This window comes from Amblyomma americanum, chromosome 5, assembly GCF_052857255.1.
Source record: "Amblyomma americanum isolate KBUSLIRL-KWMA chromosome 5, ASM5285725v1, whole genome shotgun sequence".
Taxonomy (NCBI): domain Eukaryota; kingdom Metazoa; phylum Arthropoda; class Arachnida; order Ixodida; family Ixodidae; genus Amblyomma; species Amblyomma americanum.
In genome coordinates, this window is record NC_135501.1 from 128,116,516 (window position 1) to 128,139,855 (window position 23,340).

At 47.7% G+C, this 23,340-nt stretch overlaps 1 protein-coding gene across 3 annotated transcripts in view; it reads left to right on the forward strand.

The window, feature by feature from the left end:
* The window catches only part of LOC144132683 (acyl-CoA:lysophosphatidylglycerol acyltransferase 1-like), a 125,720-nt gene extending 106,277 nt beyond the window's left edge, over window positions 1-19,443 (forward strand). For all 3 annotated transcript variants that reach the window (XM_077665275.1, XM_077665277.1, XM_077665276.1), the window contains exons 6-7: window positions 10,834-10,997; window positions 15,062-19,443. In XM_077665275.1, coding sequence (XP_077521401.1) covers window positions 10,834-10,997; window positions 15,062-15,328 — 431 coding nt within the window. In that variant the 3' untranslated portion in view covers window positions 15,329-19,443. The remainder of the gene's footprint in view (window positions 1-10,833; window positions 10,998-15,061) is intronic.
* Window positions 19,444-23,340: the final 3,897 nt, after the last annotated feature.

Sequence of the window (23,340 nt, forward strand, 5' to 3'; positions counted from 1 at the left end):
GTAATCGAGCTCTCTACTAAGTCGTGTATGTCGTCTTGTCAGATTTTTGTTTCAGCCTTGAAATTGACCCCAAGCTAGGCTCTGATGACTGTGCTGACTGGAAAGCACTTCATCAGTGCCAGTAAAATGTGGGCGCCAAGTCATGCCGAGACGATTTGGACGATGGTGCAATTTTGTTTCAATAAATCTACTGAATGCAACAAGTTAAATACGCCACAGTGTTTGCATGATGGTCAGAACAGGACCTTCAGTGCCATAAGAGGTGGATAGCTGTGTCGATGCCAACAAAGATTGTGTGAAGGGCATGTGATGCGTCCTGCGTGGAGCAACATAGGGTATACCCAGGATGGGTGCAGTAACTGTGAAACCTGATGCATAAGCACCAAAGTGATGGCCCAAGGTGCCTTGGTGGAAAGAGAAGGCTGATTTCTTTTCTACACACTGTGTGCCTACTGTGGCTGGACTTTGATGTCTCAGTCAAATGGTTATGCGAACGACATGCCGTCACTTGACATATCATTCTGTGGCATATCTTAGCATGGCATATCGCTGTGTGACATATTGTTGCGCAGCATACTGTTTTGACATATCACTGCAGGACAGAATGTCGCACGATATAACTCATGACATATTGTTGCATGACATATCTGGTGACATATCGTCATGTAACATACCTCATGACATATGGCACGGCACATCTTTGGAGGACATATTGTGGCTTGACATCACTTCCCGACATATCATTGCATGACATATCATCGCTTGACACAACATTCTATGACATCCTGTGACATTGTGTTGATGCGAGAGTCTCCACTCTGTATTACGGAGCTTGATTTCAGAAAGGAGGCCACAGTTGCAGCCAGAGCTGTGCTGCACTTGAACAGAGGCAATGAGTAAACAATGACAGCTGTCAATAAGAACTCAGCTTGAACACAGTGAACACTTCCTTAAGGGGAGCAGTAGAGAAAAATTTGCATTGTACCATCAGTTCTAGTGCCACTTGTCAATCTACATTCCGAAAAAGTTTCTCTGCAGCATTCCATGAACCCCGCGAATATGGCATGACAGCATGTGCGCAGCTCGTCAGAGCAGTAAGCACACAACAGTAGAATTGCAAAGCCAGCAGTCAGATTCAAATGAAGATAGAAGGCGATAAAACGGTGCCGTCGCTTGCGGCCATGCTGACTTGCGGCAGACCAAGTGGTTCAGCATTTTTGGATTTGGGCGCCTACCGGAGGTTACCGGGAGTTGCTGTCACAACTGTTTGCCGGGAAAAGTGACCGCCAGCGCGAGCAGCCAGGAAAACTGCCCATAATTTGTTTTTGTTTTTTTCGAAGTCAGTGTACAATTTAACTCTCTTTTTTGATACATGGAGCTCCAAGTATACTGCGGGAAATGGGATTCTGGCCAGCGATCGTATACTGCACCGACTTTCATAAATGTGGCCATGGCAAAACTGCAATAGCTTGGAAAATTATCTGACGATAGAGTTTAAAGTGCCAGGAAAATAGAAATGCATCCTCTTCTCTGGAGTTTATCACGTGGACCGATCGCATTTGTCTGCTACTATTTGACCTTAAGTGAAATTCCACAGCTTGACTTCCCACAAATGGCACCTGATAACAAGATGGCCGACCACCCGCTTCGAGCAATCAAAGCGAGAGAGCACGCTCTTTTTTCGTTGATCGTTCCATGATGTGTTGCATACTTAACGCCCACACCCATGATATTCGTCCTATTGCTAACTCTCCGAGTGCGACCACCGCCATCTCGTTTCAGTCAGTTATGGCATGTGGGAAAGCCCACTTAGGAACTGTGCATTAGGCTCCCGAAGAAGTGAGTCTATCGCTCACAACAGGGCAAGCGATCATGTAAAAATCCTGTCTATTGCATGTGCATTGTGACAATGGCAGGCATGAAAATGATCGGAAGGTCCCTGGCACCAGGCCAAAAAATAGCCTGGCTGCGTAGTTTCGGTTTCTTCTTCCTTTTTTTGAGGATTGTGCCAATATTCGAGCCTATTAAGGCTCTCTAAACGCAAGTTTTTTTCACCAGGACCTATTGTCTATTCTTCGAGACAAACCACAAAAATTTTTGGAGCTGATAACCCTAAAACCCTAACCCTAAAGCCTAGCATGACGCAGTGCGACGCTCCAGGTTGTTCGGGTCTAGGGAGGCCAGCCGGAAAGTACGGCAGACTCAAGTGATGCCGTCCCACGGCAATGGCCGCAGACTCCAGTGCAGCAATACGGGGTGAAAAATGCCGGAAGGCTCCGCAGACTCCGCGCTGGTGCGCGTCGAGATGGCGTCCCAAAGCCGACGGTGACCCACGGCGACGGTGACAGCCAGGAAGAGCTCCCTGCTGGTCTTGCACATCTTGCGTCGCTCTCCCGATGGGGCTGCATTCCTTGAGAAAGGCATCTAGCTCTTCCAGGCGAGCCACAGGGCATTCTGGATTCAGGATTCAGGTTCTTATCAGGAACATAGCTTGATCTGCGGCACGCTTCATCCCGTGGCGACGATGTTGAAGTGCCGTTCGATACCGAACTGTCCAGGTAGATCTCGGAGCTGCTTGTATATGGTCTTTCCACGTACGACAACTGTGAGGGCTCCCGCTTGCCTTCAGACAGTTCCAGTAAAACGTTCACCTCAAGCTTTCCGGCTTCGGCGGCACTTTTGGCCTCCGCCTCCTTGATCTGCCCCTGATGCTTCATGTTCGCTTCTGGAGGCGCATCTCCAGGCTTGGCCTCTTCTAGTTTTGCTAACGTCGCTTCCATGTCTAGAGTCTGGACCGACACACTTCGCAACTTGTGATTGCGTCATTCTTCTTCTAAATGGAGACGACATATCGCCATTTGATTCAGGTTTCCCTGGAGTGGCGCAACATGGGCCCGGAGAAAGGAAGCGGTCAAACTGTTCGTTGACTTTAAGGGGGGAGATGGCTTCTGGGGCGAAAAAATCGCAAAAAAATCGATTTTTCAGGAATAGATTTTTTTTAATCTGCAGCTGTTTTTCTACTAGCCTGTGAAATTCCAGAACTCCAGAGTCAATACTTCGACTGTAATACGATTAAAAAAACGCAGATCCGCGCACACTTGAGGCAGATTTTGACGCGAAAACCACGATCTTTCCACGACAAGCAGCCGTCATTCTCCGGCAGTGATCGCCGCCATCTTGGTCTCATTCGAAAGAGCAGCTTTTCGTGTTCAATTTCGCACCATTGCTGTGCTTTTACGCTTATTGGTTGCGGGAAAAGAAGGCTCTAAAAAAGTCGCAACGTGCGCTGCTATTTCCTAGTCGGAGCATGTGACTGAAATGTGTCATCCGATTGGCTGACAAGCTTCCCGTCGTCTGCTTGGCGCGTCCACGGCCGGCCGTGAGCTCAAGCGGGAGGCACTTTGTGTATCGTTCTTAGTGCACTTTGCAGCAATGTCAGCACTTAAGTTCCGCACGGCGCACAAGCTCGGAAAAAAGAGGAAGAAGACGCTGACTGACAACTTCAAGAAGAAGAGCTCTGCGGAAACCGCAAGCATCACATCTGAATCGCAGTGCGATGTGGGGACCGTGTTAGGCCTAGGCCTAACGGCGACCGCGGACATTGAAACATCAGACAGCGGTCGCGTTCGACGAGGCACCCCGAGGCTGCAACCTTCCGAGATGGCAGCAATTACGAGGAAAGCACATGGGAAACTGCAGCAGATGGCATCGACTCCTGCAACGGAGCGCAAAGCTGCTTTCTTCGGTGCAACCGCAGACGCCGTGACTACCACTGCCGAACCGCTCGGCGACACGACTGACGCAACCTTCACGGTTGTTAGTTTGGAGTCTGTGAATGCGCTACTAGCGTGTGTGAAGTACAAAGTGTGCTGCGGTAATGTGAACATCGGCAAATGTGGCAACGAGAATGGCCTTGCTGTGAAATTGACGGTTTCGTGTGTAAATTGTGGCGACGTTTCTTCTGAATGGAGTTCGCCGCGTGTGATCGGCGGTCAAAAAAAGAATCCGTTCGTTGTGAACATTCTTGCCGCATGTGCCATCGGAAATCAGCATGCTGAACTAAATGATATATTCTCGGCAATAAATATATCTCATAGGGGTTTGCACACGAAAACATGGCAAAAGTACTTCAAAGAAAAGTTGACGCCCGCGGTGGACCGTGCAGCCCTGAGGATGACAGCTGACTGCGCACAATGCGTTCGGGAGGTGTACTCGGAGCTAAATCTCGGACACCCAGGTTACATCGCAGTCTCATTTGACGGCTTGTGGATGACACGCAGGCATTCCTCGCACATTGGAATCGGGACAGTTATCGAGCTCTTTACTGGACTTGTGCTCGATTACGTTGTGCTCAGAAATTTTTGCGCCGCGTGCGAACGGGGCCCGAAAGATAATGACCCGACATACTCAGCGTGGAAAGCAAGCCACATATGCCAGAAGAACACCAACAAGAAGGCTGGCGAAATGGAGGTAGAGGCTGCACTCATCTTATTCAAGCGGTCCCTAGAACTGCACAAGCTCAGGTACACAACCATACTGTCCGATGGGGACAGCCGCACTTTCCTTGCTTTGCAAGAAGAAGCTATGGTTACATGGGAATTGCCAAAGAAGACTGCATAAATCATGTACAGAAGCGCATGGGAACCGCTCTGCGCAATGTGGTCTCAAAACAGAGAGGTTCTAGTGGAGAATCCCTTGGTGGGAAAGGAAAGCTTACGGCAGATTTAATTTCTAAATTTAGGTCATACTATGCACGGGCTCTGAAATCACACATTGGTGATGTGGAGGCCACACATAGGGCTGTGATGGCCACCTATCATCATGTCACTTCTAATGAAATCACTGCCAACCACAGCTTCTGTCCAACATGCCCCGAGTCTTGGTGCTGACCGAATGCTGCAGAGGCCCGAGGTGAGACCATGCCACGTCACCGACACAACCTGCCTCCTCATGTCTGCAATGCTTTGCTGCCTGTATATGAAAGAGTTTCTAACAAGGAGCTTCTTGAGTGCATCCAGCGAGGCAAAACTCGGAATAATAATGAATCCTTACACTCAATGATATGGGCACTTGACCGAAAGGAGCGCCACGCCTCACTTTTTACCGTTCAGGCTGCTGTGGCTGAGGCTGTAATGAAGTTTAATGCAGGAAATGAAAGTACTGCTGCATGCATTCTGGAAGAGCTGAACCTGACCTCCAGCCCCCAGGCAACCAAGCGCATGGAAGAGAAAGACAAGCAAAGGAAAGCTGCATGTGCACAAAAGCACAAATCGGCAGAAAATGTGCAGTGCATGCTGAAAAAGCGCCACTTCAATGATAGCAAGCAATCAGACTACATTCTGGGAGGCTATTAGGTATTGCCCAAGGCCACTGGACCAATAATTTTGAATTTTTCTTCAATAAACAGCACTCGGATTGTTTTTCTCATTTTTCTCAGAATGCAAATTTTGGTCTCTGATCAAATTTCTGAGTGGCATATCTCAGCATCTATAGCTGACAGAACCATAATTTTTTTTTTAGTGTGTAGCTAGGTGATCTGAGCATGCAATTTTGGGAGCAGATTTTTCAATTAAGCCTGAGAAAATTTTTTAAGGATCTAGTTCCTGATTGCATGTTAGCCACAGATTATTGCATGAATTTCATTGTACTGTGAAATCACTAATGATGGTAAAATTAGAAAACTGTCTCCAACATTGCATTCCATTTTCTTTCTGGATTCTAACAATGTGCCGTTTTGTGCTTTTATGCTTTACTTTTCTCTCAATGTTCTGGTGAACAATGGGGGTTAATTAAATATATCTTGAGAACTAATTAACCTACCAAGAAGTAATTGCATTTTTGAAATCAGCACGAGGAGCTGGTGAAGGATATGCAATTTTATTAAGTTTGGTGGAGAAGTAAATAATTTTCCTCCAGAAGCAGTCTTCCCCCTTAAAGTTTGTGAGCTGGGTGAAGGCACCTGCAGTCGCCAAAGAACGTCCCACACCGGCTAGGTTCACTCCGGTGAGCGAGGCGGCAAGCATCACATGGTGTGCTACCACCGACCCCACGCCGACCTTCAAGCAGTCTGCATCGACACTACGGGCGTTTGCGGGACAACTGGGCGCGGCAGGGGAACAGTCACATGCATCCGATTCGCCTCCACCTCCCGGCCAACGCACCATCTGTCACGGATCTCTCCGGAGAACACTCGGACCGAAAGAATGGACTAGGCGACGGGTGTACCCTCACAAACGCACATTTAATACACCCTACATGGCACACACACTAGAACACAAAACTAACACAAAGCACAAAAGCTATAAATACACACGACCCGGGCACACTGCTACTAGCGTCTACTACTAGTGTTCTACTAATAGCGGTCGGCGTTCGTGCTCACGGTTGGTTCGGTGTGGCTGCGGCGTTGTATGGATCCAGTAGGCGGCGTCGAGGCGGCGTTCGCCGTGCTTGGGCTGGTGTCGCTGGCTGCATCATACAAGCTCCAGATCCAAGCGGCCGTGGAGGTGAAGCCGGTGTCGTTGGTGTGGGGGCACCACCCGGATGGGTGGGAACAGCGCTGGAGACACCCCTGGCCGTAGCAGGTGGTAGCGTCCTCTCTTGACTCCCAGGAACGGGCTCAGGCACGGCAGGAAGTCCACGATGCGATGTCGTAGAACGCGAGCTCACCGGAGCAGTAGCCGGTGTCGCTCTCTTCCAGCCGATGTGTCCCTGACCCACCGGAGCCTCTGCTTCTCTGCTGTTCCCCCCCGGGCCTCGCTCTCACTCGCCCTTTTATAGCCTCGGTGTTAGTCCACGTATGCCTTGTCGTCTTCTTCTTCTCGTCTCCACCAATCATCTCTCTCCACCTCACCGAATGCTTCTCCACCAATCATCTCCCTTCAGCTCACCGAATGCTTCTTCTTCCTCTTCTTTATTCTTCGGTTAATCCACGTCGTCTTCTTCACACCTTTTTTCTTTAAAATTTAATTTAGGCTCCTTAATATATGTGACACCATCCTCTTCCATTTACGCTTGTCGCCAACTGCAGCTGGCTTGGTCCTTGCCCCTTGCTCACCCATTGTCCTAACCGGTCGGTCCGGCGCTGCCTCATCGCCACCGACGCCATCTTCTTGCTCCACCTTCTTCAGCCACTTGAACAGCCAGTCCAGGTGCCATTGGAGGTGTTCAAAGGTGGCCTCCAGCGCTGAGGAAAGGGGCAGGTTGTTGGAATGCCCGAGAGCAGCGGCGCCATCCACCGTGCCATGTGCCGCGTCAGCCTGAGGTTGCTCGCCATCCACGGCCCCCTCCACAGCCTGTTTCTGAGCGCGGATGAGCGCCATCCCACCGCTGCCACCAAAATATGCAACAGGACGACGGCCCCGCCCAAAGGAAACCACACCAGGTCGGGGAGAGCCAAAGGAACGCCGTCGGCGGCCCCCAATCTTTATCTTCGTCTGCGCGCGCTCACTCCTTCGTGCGCTCCCCACTCCTCATCTTCTTCGGTGCAGGGCACTTGGTCCTGGGGCGTTTATTCCCGTAACAATATATATCCCCAAAGGTATTAAAAAGTACCAAACTGATTTCCACTCATATTTTATAGATAATTTTCACCCATTCTGTCACCACAACCTCAATTCCTAATGACTGGAAAAATAGAACCATTATCCCTGTATACAAAGCTGGCAGCCATTCTGACCTTTATAATTACCGGCCTATTTCCTTGACGTGTACAGCTCAGACCATTTATAACATAACCGCTTATAATGCGGGACCGCATTGTATGCGGATTTTTGTGACAACCGCTTCGCTTCTCATAGAGTTCAGTGTATTGGCGTACCACTTAATACGCGGCAGCGCATAACCTAAAATCGTGTATAGTGCGGTTTCTTGAAAGCCTGGCGGCCCGGCCCGCATACCGGCGCGGGCCCGTGGGTACCGGTGGGCGCGAGGAGCGTGCCTCCCAGATTGCGCAAGAAGGGGCAACAGGTGGGACGGGGGAGCATTGTCAGCGTGGTTCTACGCAAGGCTGAAGGCAGGAAAGGAAAGAAAAAAAAGTCCCAAAGCAGGCGTTTTTCCTCTCACACTCTGATGCGCCTCCGTTGGGCACACTGATTGGACAAAACTGGGAAGCACGAGATGGCAGCGTCTTGTCACGCCTGAGCCCATGAACGCGATGTGTGTCGTTGCGTGTAACGAAAAGTTGACAGTGTAGGCAAGTCAGCTGACAATGTGAGCAAGTCTACCAGCCTCGGCTGTCTTCAGTTCCGATGGCATCTGTGCCTTCGAAAGCCAGGAAATGGCAAGCTATCGAAACCAAGCAGGGCATTGTGAGGCACGTTGAGAGCGGTTTGAAAAAGGCTACGGTGGCAAAAAAGTATGATGTCACGGACTCTACTGTGTCCACCATTTGGAAGAACAGCGAAAAGTTGCGACAACAGCTGCAGGAAGACTCCGCTTTGCTTGCAAGGAAGCGGATTCGTGCGTCGAAGTACGAAGATGTCACCACTTTGTTTGCGAGGTCTAGGCCCAGAGCGTTCCTGCCAGTAGCTCGATATTGCAAGCCAAGGCCAGGTGCCTTGCAAACATTCTGGGGCATCATGGTTTCAATTCATTGAACGGTTGTATTCGGCGTTTCAAGGACCGGCACGAGATAAGCTCATTGTCATCGCCGACCCCGACAGCATTGTGTGTGAAGTAGCCGCCACAGATGAAGGCATTGTGACAGCGGTGCACGTTCACGATGAGCCTCTATATGAGGAGGAGCCTGACGAAAAGAGTGAAAGTTCAGCACGAGTTTCGTACAAAGACGCACTTGACGGTTGCAACAAACGTCAGCGTGCAACCGCTGAAGTGCCTCACTGTTTTTGAAGATGGAGCGATTAGCAACGCAGTTCAGACGCAGCGCTAGACTAAAATAACGTTCTTTCATTCATTACAACGCTTCAACAAAAAGATCAAATTAATTTGTTTGTTGCCTGTGATTGCAGTGTTCTGCGTCTGATGCGTTGTCAGGTGCACTTTGAAAGGTAGGCTGGTCATTCTGAAAACGCAGATGCATCGAAAAGCTACGTCTTGGTTACAGTGCCGTACCATTTATAACGCAGATTTTCCCAACTCCCGCGGTATGCGTTATAAGCGGTCTATGCTGTATATCTCCTGTGAACTCCTTGACCATCTACTATACTCTCTAACTGCATCGCACGTTGACAGCAACTCCTTCTTCTTTTTGAACCAACATGGTTTCCGTCACGGCCTGTCATGCGAAAACCGGCTATTCGAACTCACAACAGACCTTTACCTTAAAGGGACACTGAGAAGAAATTGAAGTTGGCTCCTATCGATAGAATACCAGCTCCTGAACAAAAAACGCTGCTCTTACTGAAAACAAAGCTTTCGTAAGTACAAAATAGCAAGAACCAAAATACAGGTATTGCCGCCACAGGCCGATCTCGCAAGTACAAGCATGATGGCGTCATAAGACAAGAGACGCCACCTTGGAGGAATTCTCCTTCCTACAAGGACGGCGCGAATCTCTGAGGCTGACAAAGGAAGGTAGCTTCAGCATTTGGTAGCTCCATTTAGTAGCTTCGGCAGTTTGGCGGAGCTGATGTATTCGAACTCTCGGCTAATTTAATCCATTCACAGTATACATGTGAAGGTGCATGCAAGTGAGCGCGAGAGCCTGATCCAGTGGACCACATACCTCCGGAAACGCGCGAAACCCGTTGAAGCATCGTGCGTCGGCATTACTTTCAAGCTGCCAACTTTAAGTGCGAGCGCCCTTGAGCACCAATTCGTTTTTTGTGCAAAGAAAAAAAAAAAAACTGGCCCTTGCAACCGTTAGAAACCTCCTCGACGCCGCCTGCTGCACCGTGCAATGGTGCCATTCAAGGAATCACAATCCATTGGCCCCAAAGCTTCGGAAAGGCTCTAATACGCGCGACGCGCCGGCCATCGCCGTTCGGCGCGATGCCTTGCCCGTTAGACAATCGCTCTGCTACGTACGGTGAAACCGACATGCAGAGTGGCAAACCATGTAGAAGCACTGCCAGGCACCTTGCCAAACTGCGCGGAACTCAAGTTGCAGTCGTAGTTCGTCGGTGCATCGTTCTCGACAAACCCGTTGCCGCGAACGCCAGCATAGCTTCCGCGACGAACGAACGGGCAGCAAGCCGCAAGCTTTATGGTGAACGCGCTTTAGATGTGCGCTGCACTGTTCGCTGCTCACTGCGTGATTCCTCCGTGCCCGCACGGCCCCACTGCACCCGAACGAGACGAGTGGGAGGCGCTGCAGTCCCGCTCCATCTGTTGAGGCAGTGGCGTACATAGGGAGGAGGACCGAGGAGGAGGAGGGGGAGGGATTTTTTGCTCACGGCCGACGACAATGGCTTTTCTGCGACACGAGCTCCTTAACGCTATCGCATTAAAATGGAATGAGCTGCCAGAGCCTGTAGCAACTGATCGCGATTTGAATAAATTCAATGATCTACTCTTAGACCATATTTGTCATCAGCCACAATTAACGCACATTGCCTACTACTCCTCATGTGCCACAGATGCTCTATTTTTCTAGTTACTTGTTTCATTCTTATCTGTATTATGTGCAGTTTTTAATGTTGTATTGCTCGATGGCCACAGTGCAACAATGTATGTTCGCTTTGCCCTTTGGCAATGCCCTGTAATTTTGTTCGCCTTTTTTTACTATGTGATCAAATGTACTTTTGTATTTTTGCTCCCCCCCCAATTATGTAATAATGCCCCACCTAGGGTTCCTTAAGGGGCAATAATTGATGATGATAATGTATGAAACTAGCTGATCGCACAAAGCATTTCATCATGCTTGGACTGCAGGAGAGGAGCCGCTCAAGTGGGTGGTGGACATCACCATCGGCTACCCGGATATGGGCAAGCCCCTGGACCTGTTTGTCATCTCGGGTGGTTTCCGGAAGCAATGCGTCGTCCATATGCACTATCGTCGCTTCCCTATCGCGGAGTTGCCGATCCACGACACAGAGGTGAGGTGAATGCATGATTCTTGACTGAGCTCGGTGCTTGCCCATTCTTGGATCGAGCATAGAAGTGGGTGATATGTTGTTGTGTGGCGATGAGGAAATCAGTTTATTTGATTATATTCACATCATGATATGGCTGCCATTGTTTGGTACTGGTAATGGTCATAATAGTGCAGTGTCTGGCCATCCTCTACACCCAACGTGGTAAAGTGACCTGTCAAAGAAGTAATGAAATTTCAGAAACACTGGTTTTCGGATCTACAAATGCTTTGTTTTGATTTCGTAAGGTGTCTATGAAACTTGGCAATTTAAAAAGCAATTTTGAGGCACTTGGCTGCTCGCTCCTTCTCAGGCGCGGACAGTGATGAATGCCCCTTGAATGTCAAATTCTAGGGAGATGCCAAATAGTGTGCCTTCTGGTTGCTACCTCATCTTTCTCAACTGGTAGGAACTTTGTACTAGCCATAATAGTTGGCGTAGTATTTTCATGACCTGACCAAGCACACCCGCTATGTCTTTCGTGAGCACATCAAAACTGTGCAACAGGCACATTGCAGGCCCATCCAGTTCTGTGTTCCTCTCAGATTAGGCGAACATGCCGAACCACCGCCATCTTTAGCACCTGTTCTAGTGACACTGAATGACAGCTGGACTTCAGTTTATAGAGCTGGTCTCTTTACGGTAAGCAGTTGCTTCTGTCATTCTACACAAGGAAGTGTATTCAACACGTGTTGTTCACAAAAGGCGTGTGTCCAGTTCTTGCCCGAGTTTTTGCGAGTCTGATTCGTGGTCCAGGTTATTTCGTTAGGAGGTCCCAGTGTCATGGCTGAAGGAGCCAACTTTGTGCACCGTTCGAGCTTCTATTTTTCACCGCTTATGTATAACTGCTTAAGATTAGGCTCCGCCAAACATTGCGCAGGTAGCCGATGAAGAATGTGATGTGGAAGATGGTAGTGACATGAAGCAGGGAGAGGAAATGTGCGCAGATTGTCACAGGTTGTGTGGGTGTTGAAGGTTCCTTGTGGCACGTCAGGGCGAGTAAAGGGGCGCACAGCATACCAACATTTGCTGCGCCATTTTTTCTGAATGTATCCTTCAGTCCACCTCCAACTGCTACACTTCTATTCATTTTCATCTCTTTCTAATGCTGTTTAAGCCTCCAATGCATGCCTGAGTCAACTAGCTTTTACTGTACGCAGACTAGCTGTGGTGCGATTGAACCCTGTTGCAACAAACACCGCTACAGCAAAATTTGTACTACAAGGAAATGTATCCAATTCCTTACTGGGTAGCCATGGAATACAGTACAAGCCTGCACTTAATTTTTTCATGGAAACATGGGAAAAATAAAACCATACCAGTTGGGAGTAGTATTAGCCAGGAAGCAAGTGAAAAAAAAAAGTTGTTCGCTGTTTTTTTTTTTTTTGCTTTTACCATGGGTAGCGTGCTTCTTTGGAGTTTGCAAGTCTTTGTGGCTCTTGTAATTGTTCACATGCCAGAACGTCCTAAGCATCTTGCCATGGCTTTCCGTTTTCCTCAGCAGATTGTTGTGTAACGGAGGCAGCTGCGCAGAGGTAGGGCATGCGGAGCAGACGAGATTTGGGCACGTGCATTCTTCAGGGTTGTTTTCGCGGCAGCCTACACAGTACTCGTTTATTGGAACCTCGAAAATGCGTTTTTATGCTGCAGATGACGAGGGGAACACGGATGACAGAAACATGCCTCAAAGCTAGCCTGTGCAACTGTATCCTACGCATCTAGCACCCGGGAATGCAGCAGCGGGGTTCTGCTGTATGATGCCATGAATTTATCCTTACAGTGGACTTATTTTAGAGTGGGTTTAGAATTTAATAAAGTTGTGCTGAACCAGGCTACAACTTTAAAAAGTTGTAGCCCCACAAGACAGTAGAACCCCACTGTGGCATTTCTTGATTCTGCATTTTCCTGGCTGCTATGTAGTGGGCCATATTCACACCACAGCTTCCATAGATGGCCATGTGAAACAAGCCTGGCTGTCACATTTCGACTGTGAGAACGTTCCTGCATGACCTGTTATGGATTCATACCTAGAGTCAACATGAACGGCAGGTGCCAGCAGCCATATATATATAGCTCAGACGCAGCTGGTCTGAGCTGGAATGAGATACATTTGGCCAAGATGAGTGCGACAGGGCAGTGGGCACATAATCATCATTGTTATGACCTGGCCACATGAGCATCGTTGTTATTATCTTCAATTGAAGTGCAACTGTATTAAGATTGCTGCTTTGAATTCGTCCTTGCACACTGTACCAACCACTCACCTCTGTGGCTTAGTGGCTATATGGCATTCATCTGCTGATTCCAAGGTTGCGAGATTGAATTCCAGCCGCAGCGGCCATGTTTTCACAGAGGTTAAATGCAAAAATACCTATGTGCTGCGCAGTGTCCGCACGCGGTAAATAACCCTAATCGCCTTCCACTATGGCCTCCCTCGTACCATGTTCCGCTTCAAGACATTAAACCCCACATCCCAATACCATACCAACCTGTACCAGCCTTTTGTGTGCACTTCATCCTGTGCATTTTGGGCTTTGAGATCGCGTTTCCTTTTGTATTCTGCTCTGCAAGCTCGTCATGTATTACAAAGACTAGATTTTTTTCATCATGCAAAACTATAAGCTGCATTTAAATCTTCAGAGACGTCGGTACTTTTGTAGCGAAAGCTACATTGGCCACAAAATCGCAGCTTCGCCGTGCTCGCAAACCCACCGTGCTCGCATTCCCACCGGCGTCGCACCGCACCACGTGACCAACCACGTGACTGGTCACATGACCAACGGCGTGATGAGCCATGTGACCAGCCACGGCGCCGCGCCGCCAGCAGCTGCTCTGCACCACGTGACTAACCACTTGGTCGGTGGCGGGAGCCACTGAAGCCCCCCCGCACACTCGGTGAATAAAAAAACCCTGTGTCGAGGCTAAGAATCGAACCAGGGCCTTTTGCATTTGAGGCTGACTCCGCCACGACGCATGTAGTGAATGTACGCCTTTTATATACGAACTCTTCTAAACCAGATGTCGCCGCGCTTTCGTTGCATATATATCCTGGCCTAACAGAGCTAGGCCATCATCAATTTTTTCGGTCACTCTGAATGGTCCATGCATAGCATGAGAAAAGTGCGAAGCACTTGTGCTGCAAAACAAGTTCTATGCGCAGTGGATGAAAACATCCGAGTGTAATAGTGCATCCATAGGCGAAGAAGTTGGGGATTGTACTGTGTACCTTGAGCTCCACCGCTGTGAAGAGTGGTTCAGCTTTCAACGCCAGGTGCAAAACAGCCTTAGGTTTCAGAACACAGACTTCTTGATGTGGCTCTCTTAAAATGCTTGATGCAGGCGTCTACAGTTATCATTCAATTAGTGGATTGACCATTATATGGGGGGGCATTGGCTGTGCTGACAAACGATGGAGAGGGAGGTGCGGGTGTTTGGCTTTGCAACTGCTGACGGCTGGAAAACATCTGTAATGTCAGTGATCAATAAATCAGTATATGAGTAAAGAAATGCTAAAATGCTAAAGTGGGCTTTTTTATCAGGGTGCAGCAGTCAAAGTGCTGATTCTAAAATGCTGAAAGCATTTTTGCAAAACAGATTTTTTTCGAGGACTGCGAGGAACTCAATCAAGTGATGACAACAGTTGGTGCTTATGGAATCACACACAATGATTATCGTAATTATTCATGCTATGGACACGCTCACACAATGAACACACTCCTTACTTTAGTTGTAAAAAAGAACAATATTTTTTGCCTCGCGTAATAAACACGCCTTTTCTTTCGACCCTCAATCTGATGATGATGGTTGTGAATGATAGCAGCCGTCCTTATTTGAACTGAAAACATAGTGTTTGCATTCATTATTACTCTGCGTAACTATAATGTTCATTCCCTGCTTGTTGGGCAGGCAAAGCAGTCAATTCTCAACCAGGTGAAATGCCTTTATTGAGCAAACTTCTGTACTTAGCGGGTGCAGGTGAAGCTTGTGCTGCATCAGGGATGATCCCCACCGGCGTTTTCTCTGCACAGGCGCTCACCAAATGGCTGTACGACCGGTGGGCTGAGAAGGAAGACCTGCTGGACATCTTCTACCGGACAGGGCGCTTCCCGGGACGCCTCCACCAGGGCGGTGGAGACGTGGATGGGAAGAAGGACCTGGCGCCCTTGCGCGAAACGCCCCTCCGCGTCGACTTCAACATCGTCTGGATTGTGCTGGTGCACGCCTTCTTCATCATGTCAACGCTGTTCCACGTGGCCCTGTTCCGCTGGCTGTTCTCGCTCGTGCCCCTCTGGTGACGCTTTTTCGGTGAAGGAGGGTGCGAGCAGCGGTGTGTTTCTTTGTTGTGTGTGAGAGTGTGCGGCGTGGAAGGTTTCTTGTTTGCGAGTGGAGGGGGAAGGCAGAAACAAGCTTGTCTCACCTATTTGGCTTTTCCTTCCTCTGAGAGCAGTGGAGTAGCGTTGCATCCGTCAATTGTAAAGTGGCTATAAGTGAGGAAAAGGGAATGGGGAAGGATGTTTTTTTTTGTTGTTGTGGTTTGAAAAGCGCCCGTGAAACGGAATACGAGCTATTTAAAACCTGGCGTATCCTCCAAAAACTGTCTAGCCTGAGTGAGTCTCGGGGAGTACTGAAAAGACACTGGGAAGAATATGCACCAAGCAGAACTCTAGTTGGGAAATTGGGAACTTGGGAAATCGGGGTGCATGTGGCTAAGTAGTAAGTCTTGAGGAAGGTGTAAGCACGGAAAGCCACTTGTTGTCTACAAATATTAAAAAGTGGTTGATGTGCAGTGGACAACTTTAAACTCCAGTGGAAAGAGGACGCAAGGAAGTTCAAGTTGACAGCCAAGGATGCATGGAGTTGGCTGCTCGGGATAGGAGCAGAGAGCACTATCAGTGTGTAGTTATAGTGGAAAGGTAATGGAGAGAGCTTAGTGGCACCTGTGTTGACAGCTGGGAAGTTTTTTTTCTCCCTCACAATGAGTGCATCTCTAAAAAGATAGCTTTGAACGCTTTGTGCGATAAATAAATTTGAAACCGGTGAGCACTAAGTGACAGGAAGGCATTGGGGAAACAAGGAGTCACTGCCCTGATGTTGCACTTGGCAGCAGGCTTTAGGGATGCTATAGGGATAAAACTAGTCATTTTGGAATTGAAGCTGCAGAGGTTTGGGCAAGAGTTATGCAGTTGTCAAAAATTACACACTGAAGATTGTTCTCAAAGTGGGTTCATGAGACCCCAGAGAGTGCTGTACAAAAAAAAAAAAGGAGACGTGTCTAAGCCTAACTCCTTGGGGAATTTTCTTTACCCACTTTGCTGGACAATATTTCAAGCCATTTGGGGCCATTGCCTCCACATGTAGGGATCTGTATTTATCCGAGGTGCTCAACCATAATCTATGATTGAGGGGAGCGGTTCACTGCGATGCTTCATTTGCTGACAAACCTGCACGTGGCAAGTCTATAGGTAGCATTTCTTTGTTACATTGGTTTCGAGATTCATTTTGGAGGCGATTGAGGCAACGCCAGGCATTGTCATTATGGGAAACTGAGTTTATGCAAATCTTTTCAGGTGTACATCCAGATGAATTTTAGTTGGCTACGTATGAGACTAACTGGTAGGACTTGCTGTGACTGCACTGGTTTATCAATTTCTTCACCCTTTACATACGGTGCATCATTTGGATCTAGATAATGGATGCATCTGCTGTTGATACTGCACTTAAGAAAGTAGCAGCCAAGTGAGATGTGGCACTTGCATGCTGAGGTGAAAAATCGTGTGGAGGTAATAAAAAGCAGAGCATTGTTTTATGGTGAAACACCCCACTCCAAAGCTGGCCTTCACAGGAGCAGTTCCTGTTTGTGAAGCAGCGCAGCCATCTGCCATCACGCAGTTCAATATGAGACCCCGTGAAACAACAAGCCCCGCCATGACAGTTCCACGAAAACGTCCAGGACAATCGTGCCAGTGCCCGGGTGGCCAGACTGTGTCCTTCTCTCGGTCGGCCAGACTCTTTGTCGGGACTTTTATGCTGTGACCATGTGTGTCGTTGGACTAATCCGTTTCTGTTGCCCACGGAAAGGGTGTGAGGGAGGGAGGGGGGGAAGGGGTTTGGGCGGCGACGGAGTTTGCCATTGCTTTGTGTAGTGAGTGACTTTTCATCCTGTGCTTCGGCTGTTGAGCTGGATGGACTTTGTCGTAATGGCTCCTTTCACCAGGAGGCATTCAGAAGCAGCCCGCTTTGGTGGGGGCGTGCGAATGACCGTCTCTGCCATCAGCGTAGGGTTCCGCCGCAGTGCTTCTGTGAAAGAAAGACTCAGATTTGCCCAGCGCAGAGAGTGAGAGAGAGAGAGAAAGGTGCACTTGTTTGGGCTGTGATTCTAGTGTGGAAGGCTTTAGTCAGTGTTTTTTTGGTCTTTCCTTTCGCGAGCAGGTTTCCCGGCCTTGTGGACTGAGTTTCTTGCATTTGGACAAGCCCAATTTTTTTTGTTTTTTCTTGCGACAGTGTTGAGGGATTGACTGTGGATTGTGTCCTGTGGCTTGCGAGAGAAATTGACCACTGTAAGCTGGTTTTAGTTTCAATAAGTGGAAAAACCTTTGAGCGCACAAGTGGAAACAATCACAAGCCACATGTGGGGCATGGATATCTTGGCACGTGCCTGCCTTTACATGTTGCTGAAGCTCTTTTTGTCACTATTGTGTGCATTCTACAACTGTGTGGGGAGAACTGTATGAGACGAGTTTCTCTGGTTGGTCCACTGCAGTGCCTCTATGCAGTGTTCTATTTCAAGAATATATAAACCTGTTTTTTATGTGGGGGAACTAAATTGCTCTCTATGCTGGCATTGAGGCATAGATTTGTAGCCTAGTTTTTTTGGTATCTTCAAGAAAAATTCTCTGCACCTCGCACGAGGTGCTGCCAGCAACGTCTTGAAAGTATTCCGCATGTTCGCCTCATTCTCCATTTTGAATTTTACAGTGCTGTTGGTAGGAGTATCGTTGTATTATTTGCTGCATGTTTTAGGCTGCCTCTTGGTCCTTGTTTTGGATTAGTTATCGCAACGTGTTCAAAACAATGGTTCGAAGAAACATTCGAGCTACATCACTCTAGCTAGCTCTCAAAATTCTCCCTGTGGGCCAACCAGTGAGTCTTGTCTTTATACTCTGGGCAAGGCAAAAGAGGTGCAGAACTTGTGCACGTGATGCAGACTTCTTTTGATGGCACTTGTGTGCCTGAAATTAGTGCGCACCCAGCCTGTAATGGAATGAAGCAAGCAGCAGTGTGAGGTAGCTTGCTGAGCAATGTAGAGGCATTGCTCCACACTTGCCCTTGTGGTTTGTGTAAGCCAGCGTACACGGCTGTGAGTCAGTTTCTGGATAGGAGAGAAAGAGCGATCTTTACCATTTTAGCATATATACCAGCCGCTGGTCCTCTAGCATTCACTTTCACATAGGTTTAGCAGGGCTCTTCACTTCAGTAAGGATAATATGTAGGGTCAGCACATCTCTGTATGGAAGGGACCTGAAACGTTTATGGTATGAAAAAAGCACCAGCTTGTGGCCCTGGCAGGTCAGATGTGAGACAAAGGCTGAGCTCCCACGTAGCCTCGCTTGCTTGCATCGTGACCAGTAAATTTTTTGGAAAAGTTCATATTTGGATGCACCACAGTTGCAAAGCAGAGCCGGTATGCCGCTGGCATCATTGGTAAAAGCTGCCACCTTGTATCATTTCCGATGCGAGCACGTGAAATAAGTGAATTTGGTGGTTTTTGCTCCATCACCGATTGCCCTGTGTTATTCAGAACTGTGATGAAAGTGGCACTCGAAAAGTGGCCGTGCACCGTTGCAGTCATATTGATCTTGACTAAAGCGATTTGGCTCCCACCATGTCGGTATAGGATTACACGTGCACCCTCAGACACCTCCATGATCGCTGGTGGTTCCATGTGCACAGCTTGGCAGTGACACGGTTTGGAATGCTTTAATGTAGAGTAGCCTTTCCCCCGAGTCTTAGAGAGAGGTGCGGCAGATTTGTTGTTGCACAATCATGTTGTCCTCAAGAGGTTCGATCCTGAGGAGGAGGACCACCCCACCCATACCATGCACAATAATAGGTTGCAGAAACAGTGTTCTCCGCTTGAAACATGAAGCACCAGGGTGAAATGCCGATCAGAGTCATTGAATTCTTTTCGCTCTTGCACCCCGTGGTGCCTGTTGACTCCTCATGATTTGACTGCCACCATATATTATTATGTCTTGTTGTAATTCAACGAAGTTTGTTATGTTTCAATGCTATTGTATTGCTGTACATATAAACGCTTGTTTTTTATTGTATGCTGCATAAATATGTTACTTTCATACAAAAAGTAATGTTACTTTCGTACAAAAGGTGCATAAAAATTCTCATCATCTTGTGTTGTGGTGTTGTGTGCTAGCAGCTGCTTTTTATACCTCGATGAAAGTTGTTTACACAAAATATTTCGAGTATTCCTCGAACACATGCAGATACTTCACATGTGGTAGCACTGCATTCACATGATATCTATATTTGTAACAATTCATTTGACATAGTGTTAGGAGGACCGACCGAAGCCTACCAAACTAAAAAAAGCAACGCATGCCTACGTCACAACTCTACCTGTATCAGATGACAGTGACGTGTACTAGCATGTTACTAGGACAACAGAGGGAAATTCTCCACGTAGTACCTTAGCAATAATTCCCAAGCTTCAGTTCTTAATGGAGCAGAAGGGAGACTGGCATTGCAGAGAAGTTGGAGACATCTCAGTTCGCAATTAAACCATTGTTGAGAACTCCTTGGGGAAACTTTTACGAGTAAACGGGCCATTTCATACAGTAAAAGCTCGTTAATTCGAACTCGAAGGGGACCGGAAAGTTGTTCGAATTAAGTGGAATTCGAATTATCGAATAAGCGCCAGAATGAGCAGTCATTACACCCCGCCGCTTGGGCAGAGTCCGAAGCAGTCACATCTAGACTCGTTATCGCGAGCTAGGCGCTACTACACGTTTGTGGCGGGTGATCCTGATAATTAAATTCGTGCGGCCCTAATGGCAAATGAAATAAATTTATCGCCCAGTTATGCGCTAGAAACAAGTACTCGAATGCACTCGCGTGAGCAGCGAGCTTTATTGTTGTAATATATGGACGCTATTTATGCTCCAAAACGTGCTTATTTACAGGGAAGGGTCAAAATTAAACATAATCAGTGATGAGCATTTGCTTGCGTTTCTTCTGCCGAGACTTCATCAGCACCATCTGCAGCTTACCTGAGAGCTCCAGCGCAACGTCGGAGATCTCATCGGCAGAGAAGTAGCATGCTGCAACATCGAGTGGCGACGCTACTTCGCATGCACTTGGCGGTGGCATTGGCTCGTTGCTGCAGTTGGATTCATCACTGTTGGCTCTGCTCATCGCACGTGAGCTCTGTGGCATCTGCTGACAGAGTGCAGCCTCAATTATATCGGTGTCACTAGAGGGCTCCAACTTGTGCACACTGCTGTCCATGTAGCTCGCGGCACCAACAAAAACCGTGACAGTGATGTCCGAACCGCCGTACTGCATTGTTTATACCAAGTGATCGAGACCAAGCTACCGTGGCACAACGAAGACCTGGAACGGCTCGCGCGGAAGCATCGGCGGTGTGGGCGAGTGCTCCGGCAATGAAAACCTGCTTTGGCATGCACCGGAGTGCGGGCTCCGCCAGCCTGGTGCGCTCTGCTTTTTTTCGTTTCCATTGTTTTACATCTCGAGTAAATTTTCAGTGCATTGTACTCGCTAAGAGCCAGCTTCTATCTGTGAGGAGTGGTGTAAGCCAGGGGCTCCTAGTTCGAATTAACAGTTGGGATGCCGACTTGTTCGAATTATCGGGAGTTTTCCCCCATTGAAATACACAGGGCTGTGCAGGGACCCGGGCGTCAGTTCGAATTAACCGTAAGTTCGAATTAACAAGCTTTTACTGTATCGGGGATGCATTATGGTACTAATGCATTTTCACTTTTTGTTGTCCATACCTTGTTTGTCGTTCGACAGACAGGTACCTCCCCTGGATTAATTACAATGGGATCATCAAAGATAGTGCTTTGTCTCACTGTGATGCTAGTGGTTACTGAGGCAATCGAGCATGCAACCGCCACAGGAAGGCCAGCATCTTTGAGAGTCCATAACTGAACACCCAGATACTCGACATTAGAATAATGTTATACATAGTTATGCAAGTTGTAGTAACATTATATGTTTTGGAATATTACATTAACATTAAAAATTGCCACATAGCATTATGTGTTATATCAAAAACAGTTTAACATTCCAAGTAGTAATTATTCTAATGCTGACTTTGAAATGTTATGTTAAAAATTTACAAATAATTTGTGTTGTATCGGCTTCAGTGTGAAATGAATATTGTTTTAATAAATACAGTATTCTAAACATCAGTGTTTAAATCATAACCTTAAAATAGTGCTACTTAAAGGGACACTGAGGAGAACTCTATCATTTTTTTTTTTGTTAGCAAAATCTGATAGTTCGGCATTTCATGGCTTTGTTGCCGCTTGTCCGGGCGCGAAAGATGCATTTATTTCAAAGAAATTTGGATTCGAAGATGAAAAAGTTTTTCCCGCCGCTCTGATTCAAACTCGGGGAACTCTTATGACACCACGGCAACTCTTATGACGTCTCAGAACGGAGTGGCGTGATACGTGACGTAAACGCAGACTCCGTGATTTCTGACGGCTAGCGGTGCGGTGCGCAACCTTCCTTTGCCAGCCTCAGAGATTCGTGGCTTCCATGAAGTAAAGAAAATTCCTCCAAGGTGGCGCCTCTTGTCCTAGGAAGTCATCACGCTTGTACTTGCGAGATTGGCCTGTGGCGGCGACACCTGTATTTTGGTTCTTGCTATTTTCTACTTTACAAGAGCTTTGTTTTCAGTAAGAGTGGCGTTTTTGTGATCAGGAGCTGCTATTCTATCGATACAAGGCAACTTCAATTTCTCCTCAGTGTCCCTTTAAGTAGGATGTGCAAATTGTACTTTCTACTCACCAAATCTAACATGAATACTGTAGCTTTGCTACTGAATCGAAAATAATGCCGTATTTGCTGGTGTGCAAGACACATCATTATAAGGTGCACCGACCATATATGCTGGCTTTCAACGAAAAGGTTGGTATTTAAGACACCTGAATTTACCCAGTTAGGGCAATGAGAGTTCTTTTTTTAATTCAAATACTTTTCATGTTGCATAATAGGCTGCAAGCAAATTCAAGTATAGTTAGTCATGGAGCCAATTATCTTCAAGAAACCTTAGCAAGAACCCGTTCTTAGGGTTGTCTGTTAGCCACAAGGACAGGTGTTCCTTGCAGCAGATAGTCCAACTTTTCAGCAATCATCTTGAGTCCTGTGTTTCTGGGCAAGACTGCAAAAGGTAACGAAGATCCACCTCAGTGGCTGGCGTGGGACACTTGGGACATGTGCTGGAAACTGTCTTGAGAAGCCCCATCGGCATATGTCGACGAGGTAAGACTTGACTATACATGCTTGCACGACCACCATGAAATGCACCATGCCTGCGAGAACACTCCTTATGCAGTGTGAAATCGAAAGAAAAGTGGAAACATTCACGCCCTAAATAAACTCTTGTATAGGTACTGCAGCAACACTTTTTACTCAAAGGCTTCAGCTTCGGACGCGCTATCAAAATTTCCCCGATTTCTGGTGGCAGAGCTGCCGAGAGATTTTCACACTCGGAACCACTGCTCAGATCGTCGTCATGCTTAGGCCACCCCTGTTACACGGGCGTTTTCAACGGCAGTTCAGTTGATTCTCAGTTCAACTGAACGGCAGTTAGCGGTGTTACACGGCAGTGCTAACTGCCGTTGAAATCTCAACGGCAGTTGAGTTCGACTGAGATCGGGGACCCCAGTTGAACGGCCAACTGACAAGATGGCGACCTACAGACCGAAAAACTTGCCCTCTTACTGGATTGTCTTGGCTCAGTGTGCTTCGAACCCGCAAATTTCTACCGCAAAGCAAAAAGTACACAAAAATAATTGTCACTATAGTAAAGAATATATACACTACGATCATTTACAACAAGAAAAAATGCACACACTGCATTTTTTCTTATTTAAACTTCGCTCTAGACGCGAGGACATGTGGTTAGAGTGCTAACTGAACTGAACGCGAAGTGCTCGTGTAACAGCTGGCGATTCCAGTTGAGTTCAACGGCAGTTGAAATCCTCAACTGGCGGTTAACTGAACTGTCGTTGAAAACGCCCGTGTAGCTAGCAGGCCAGGC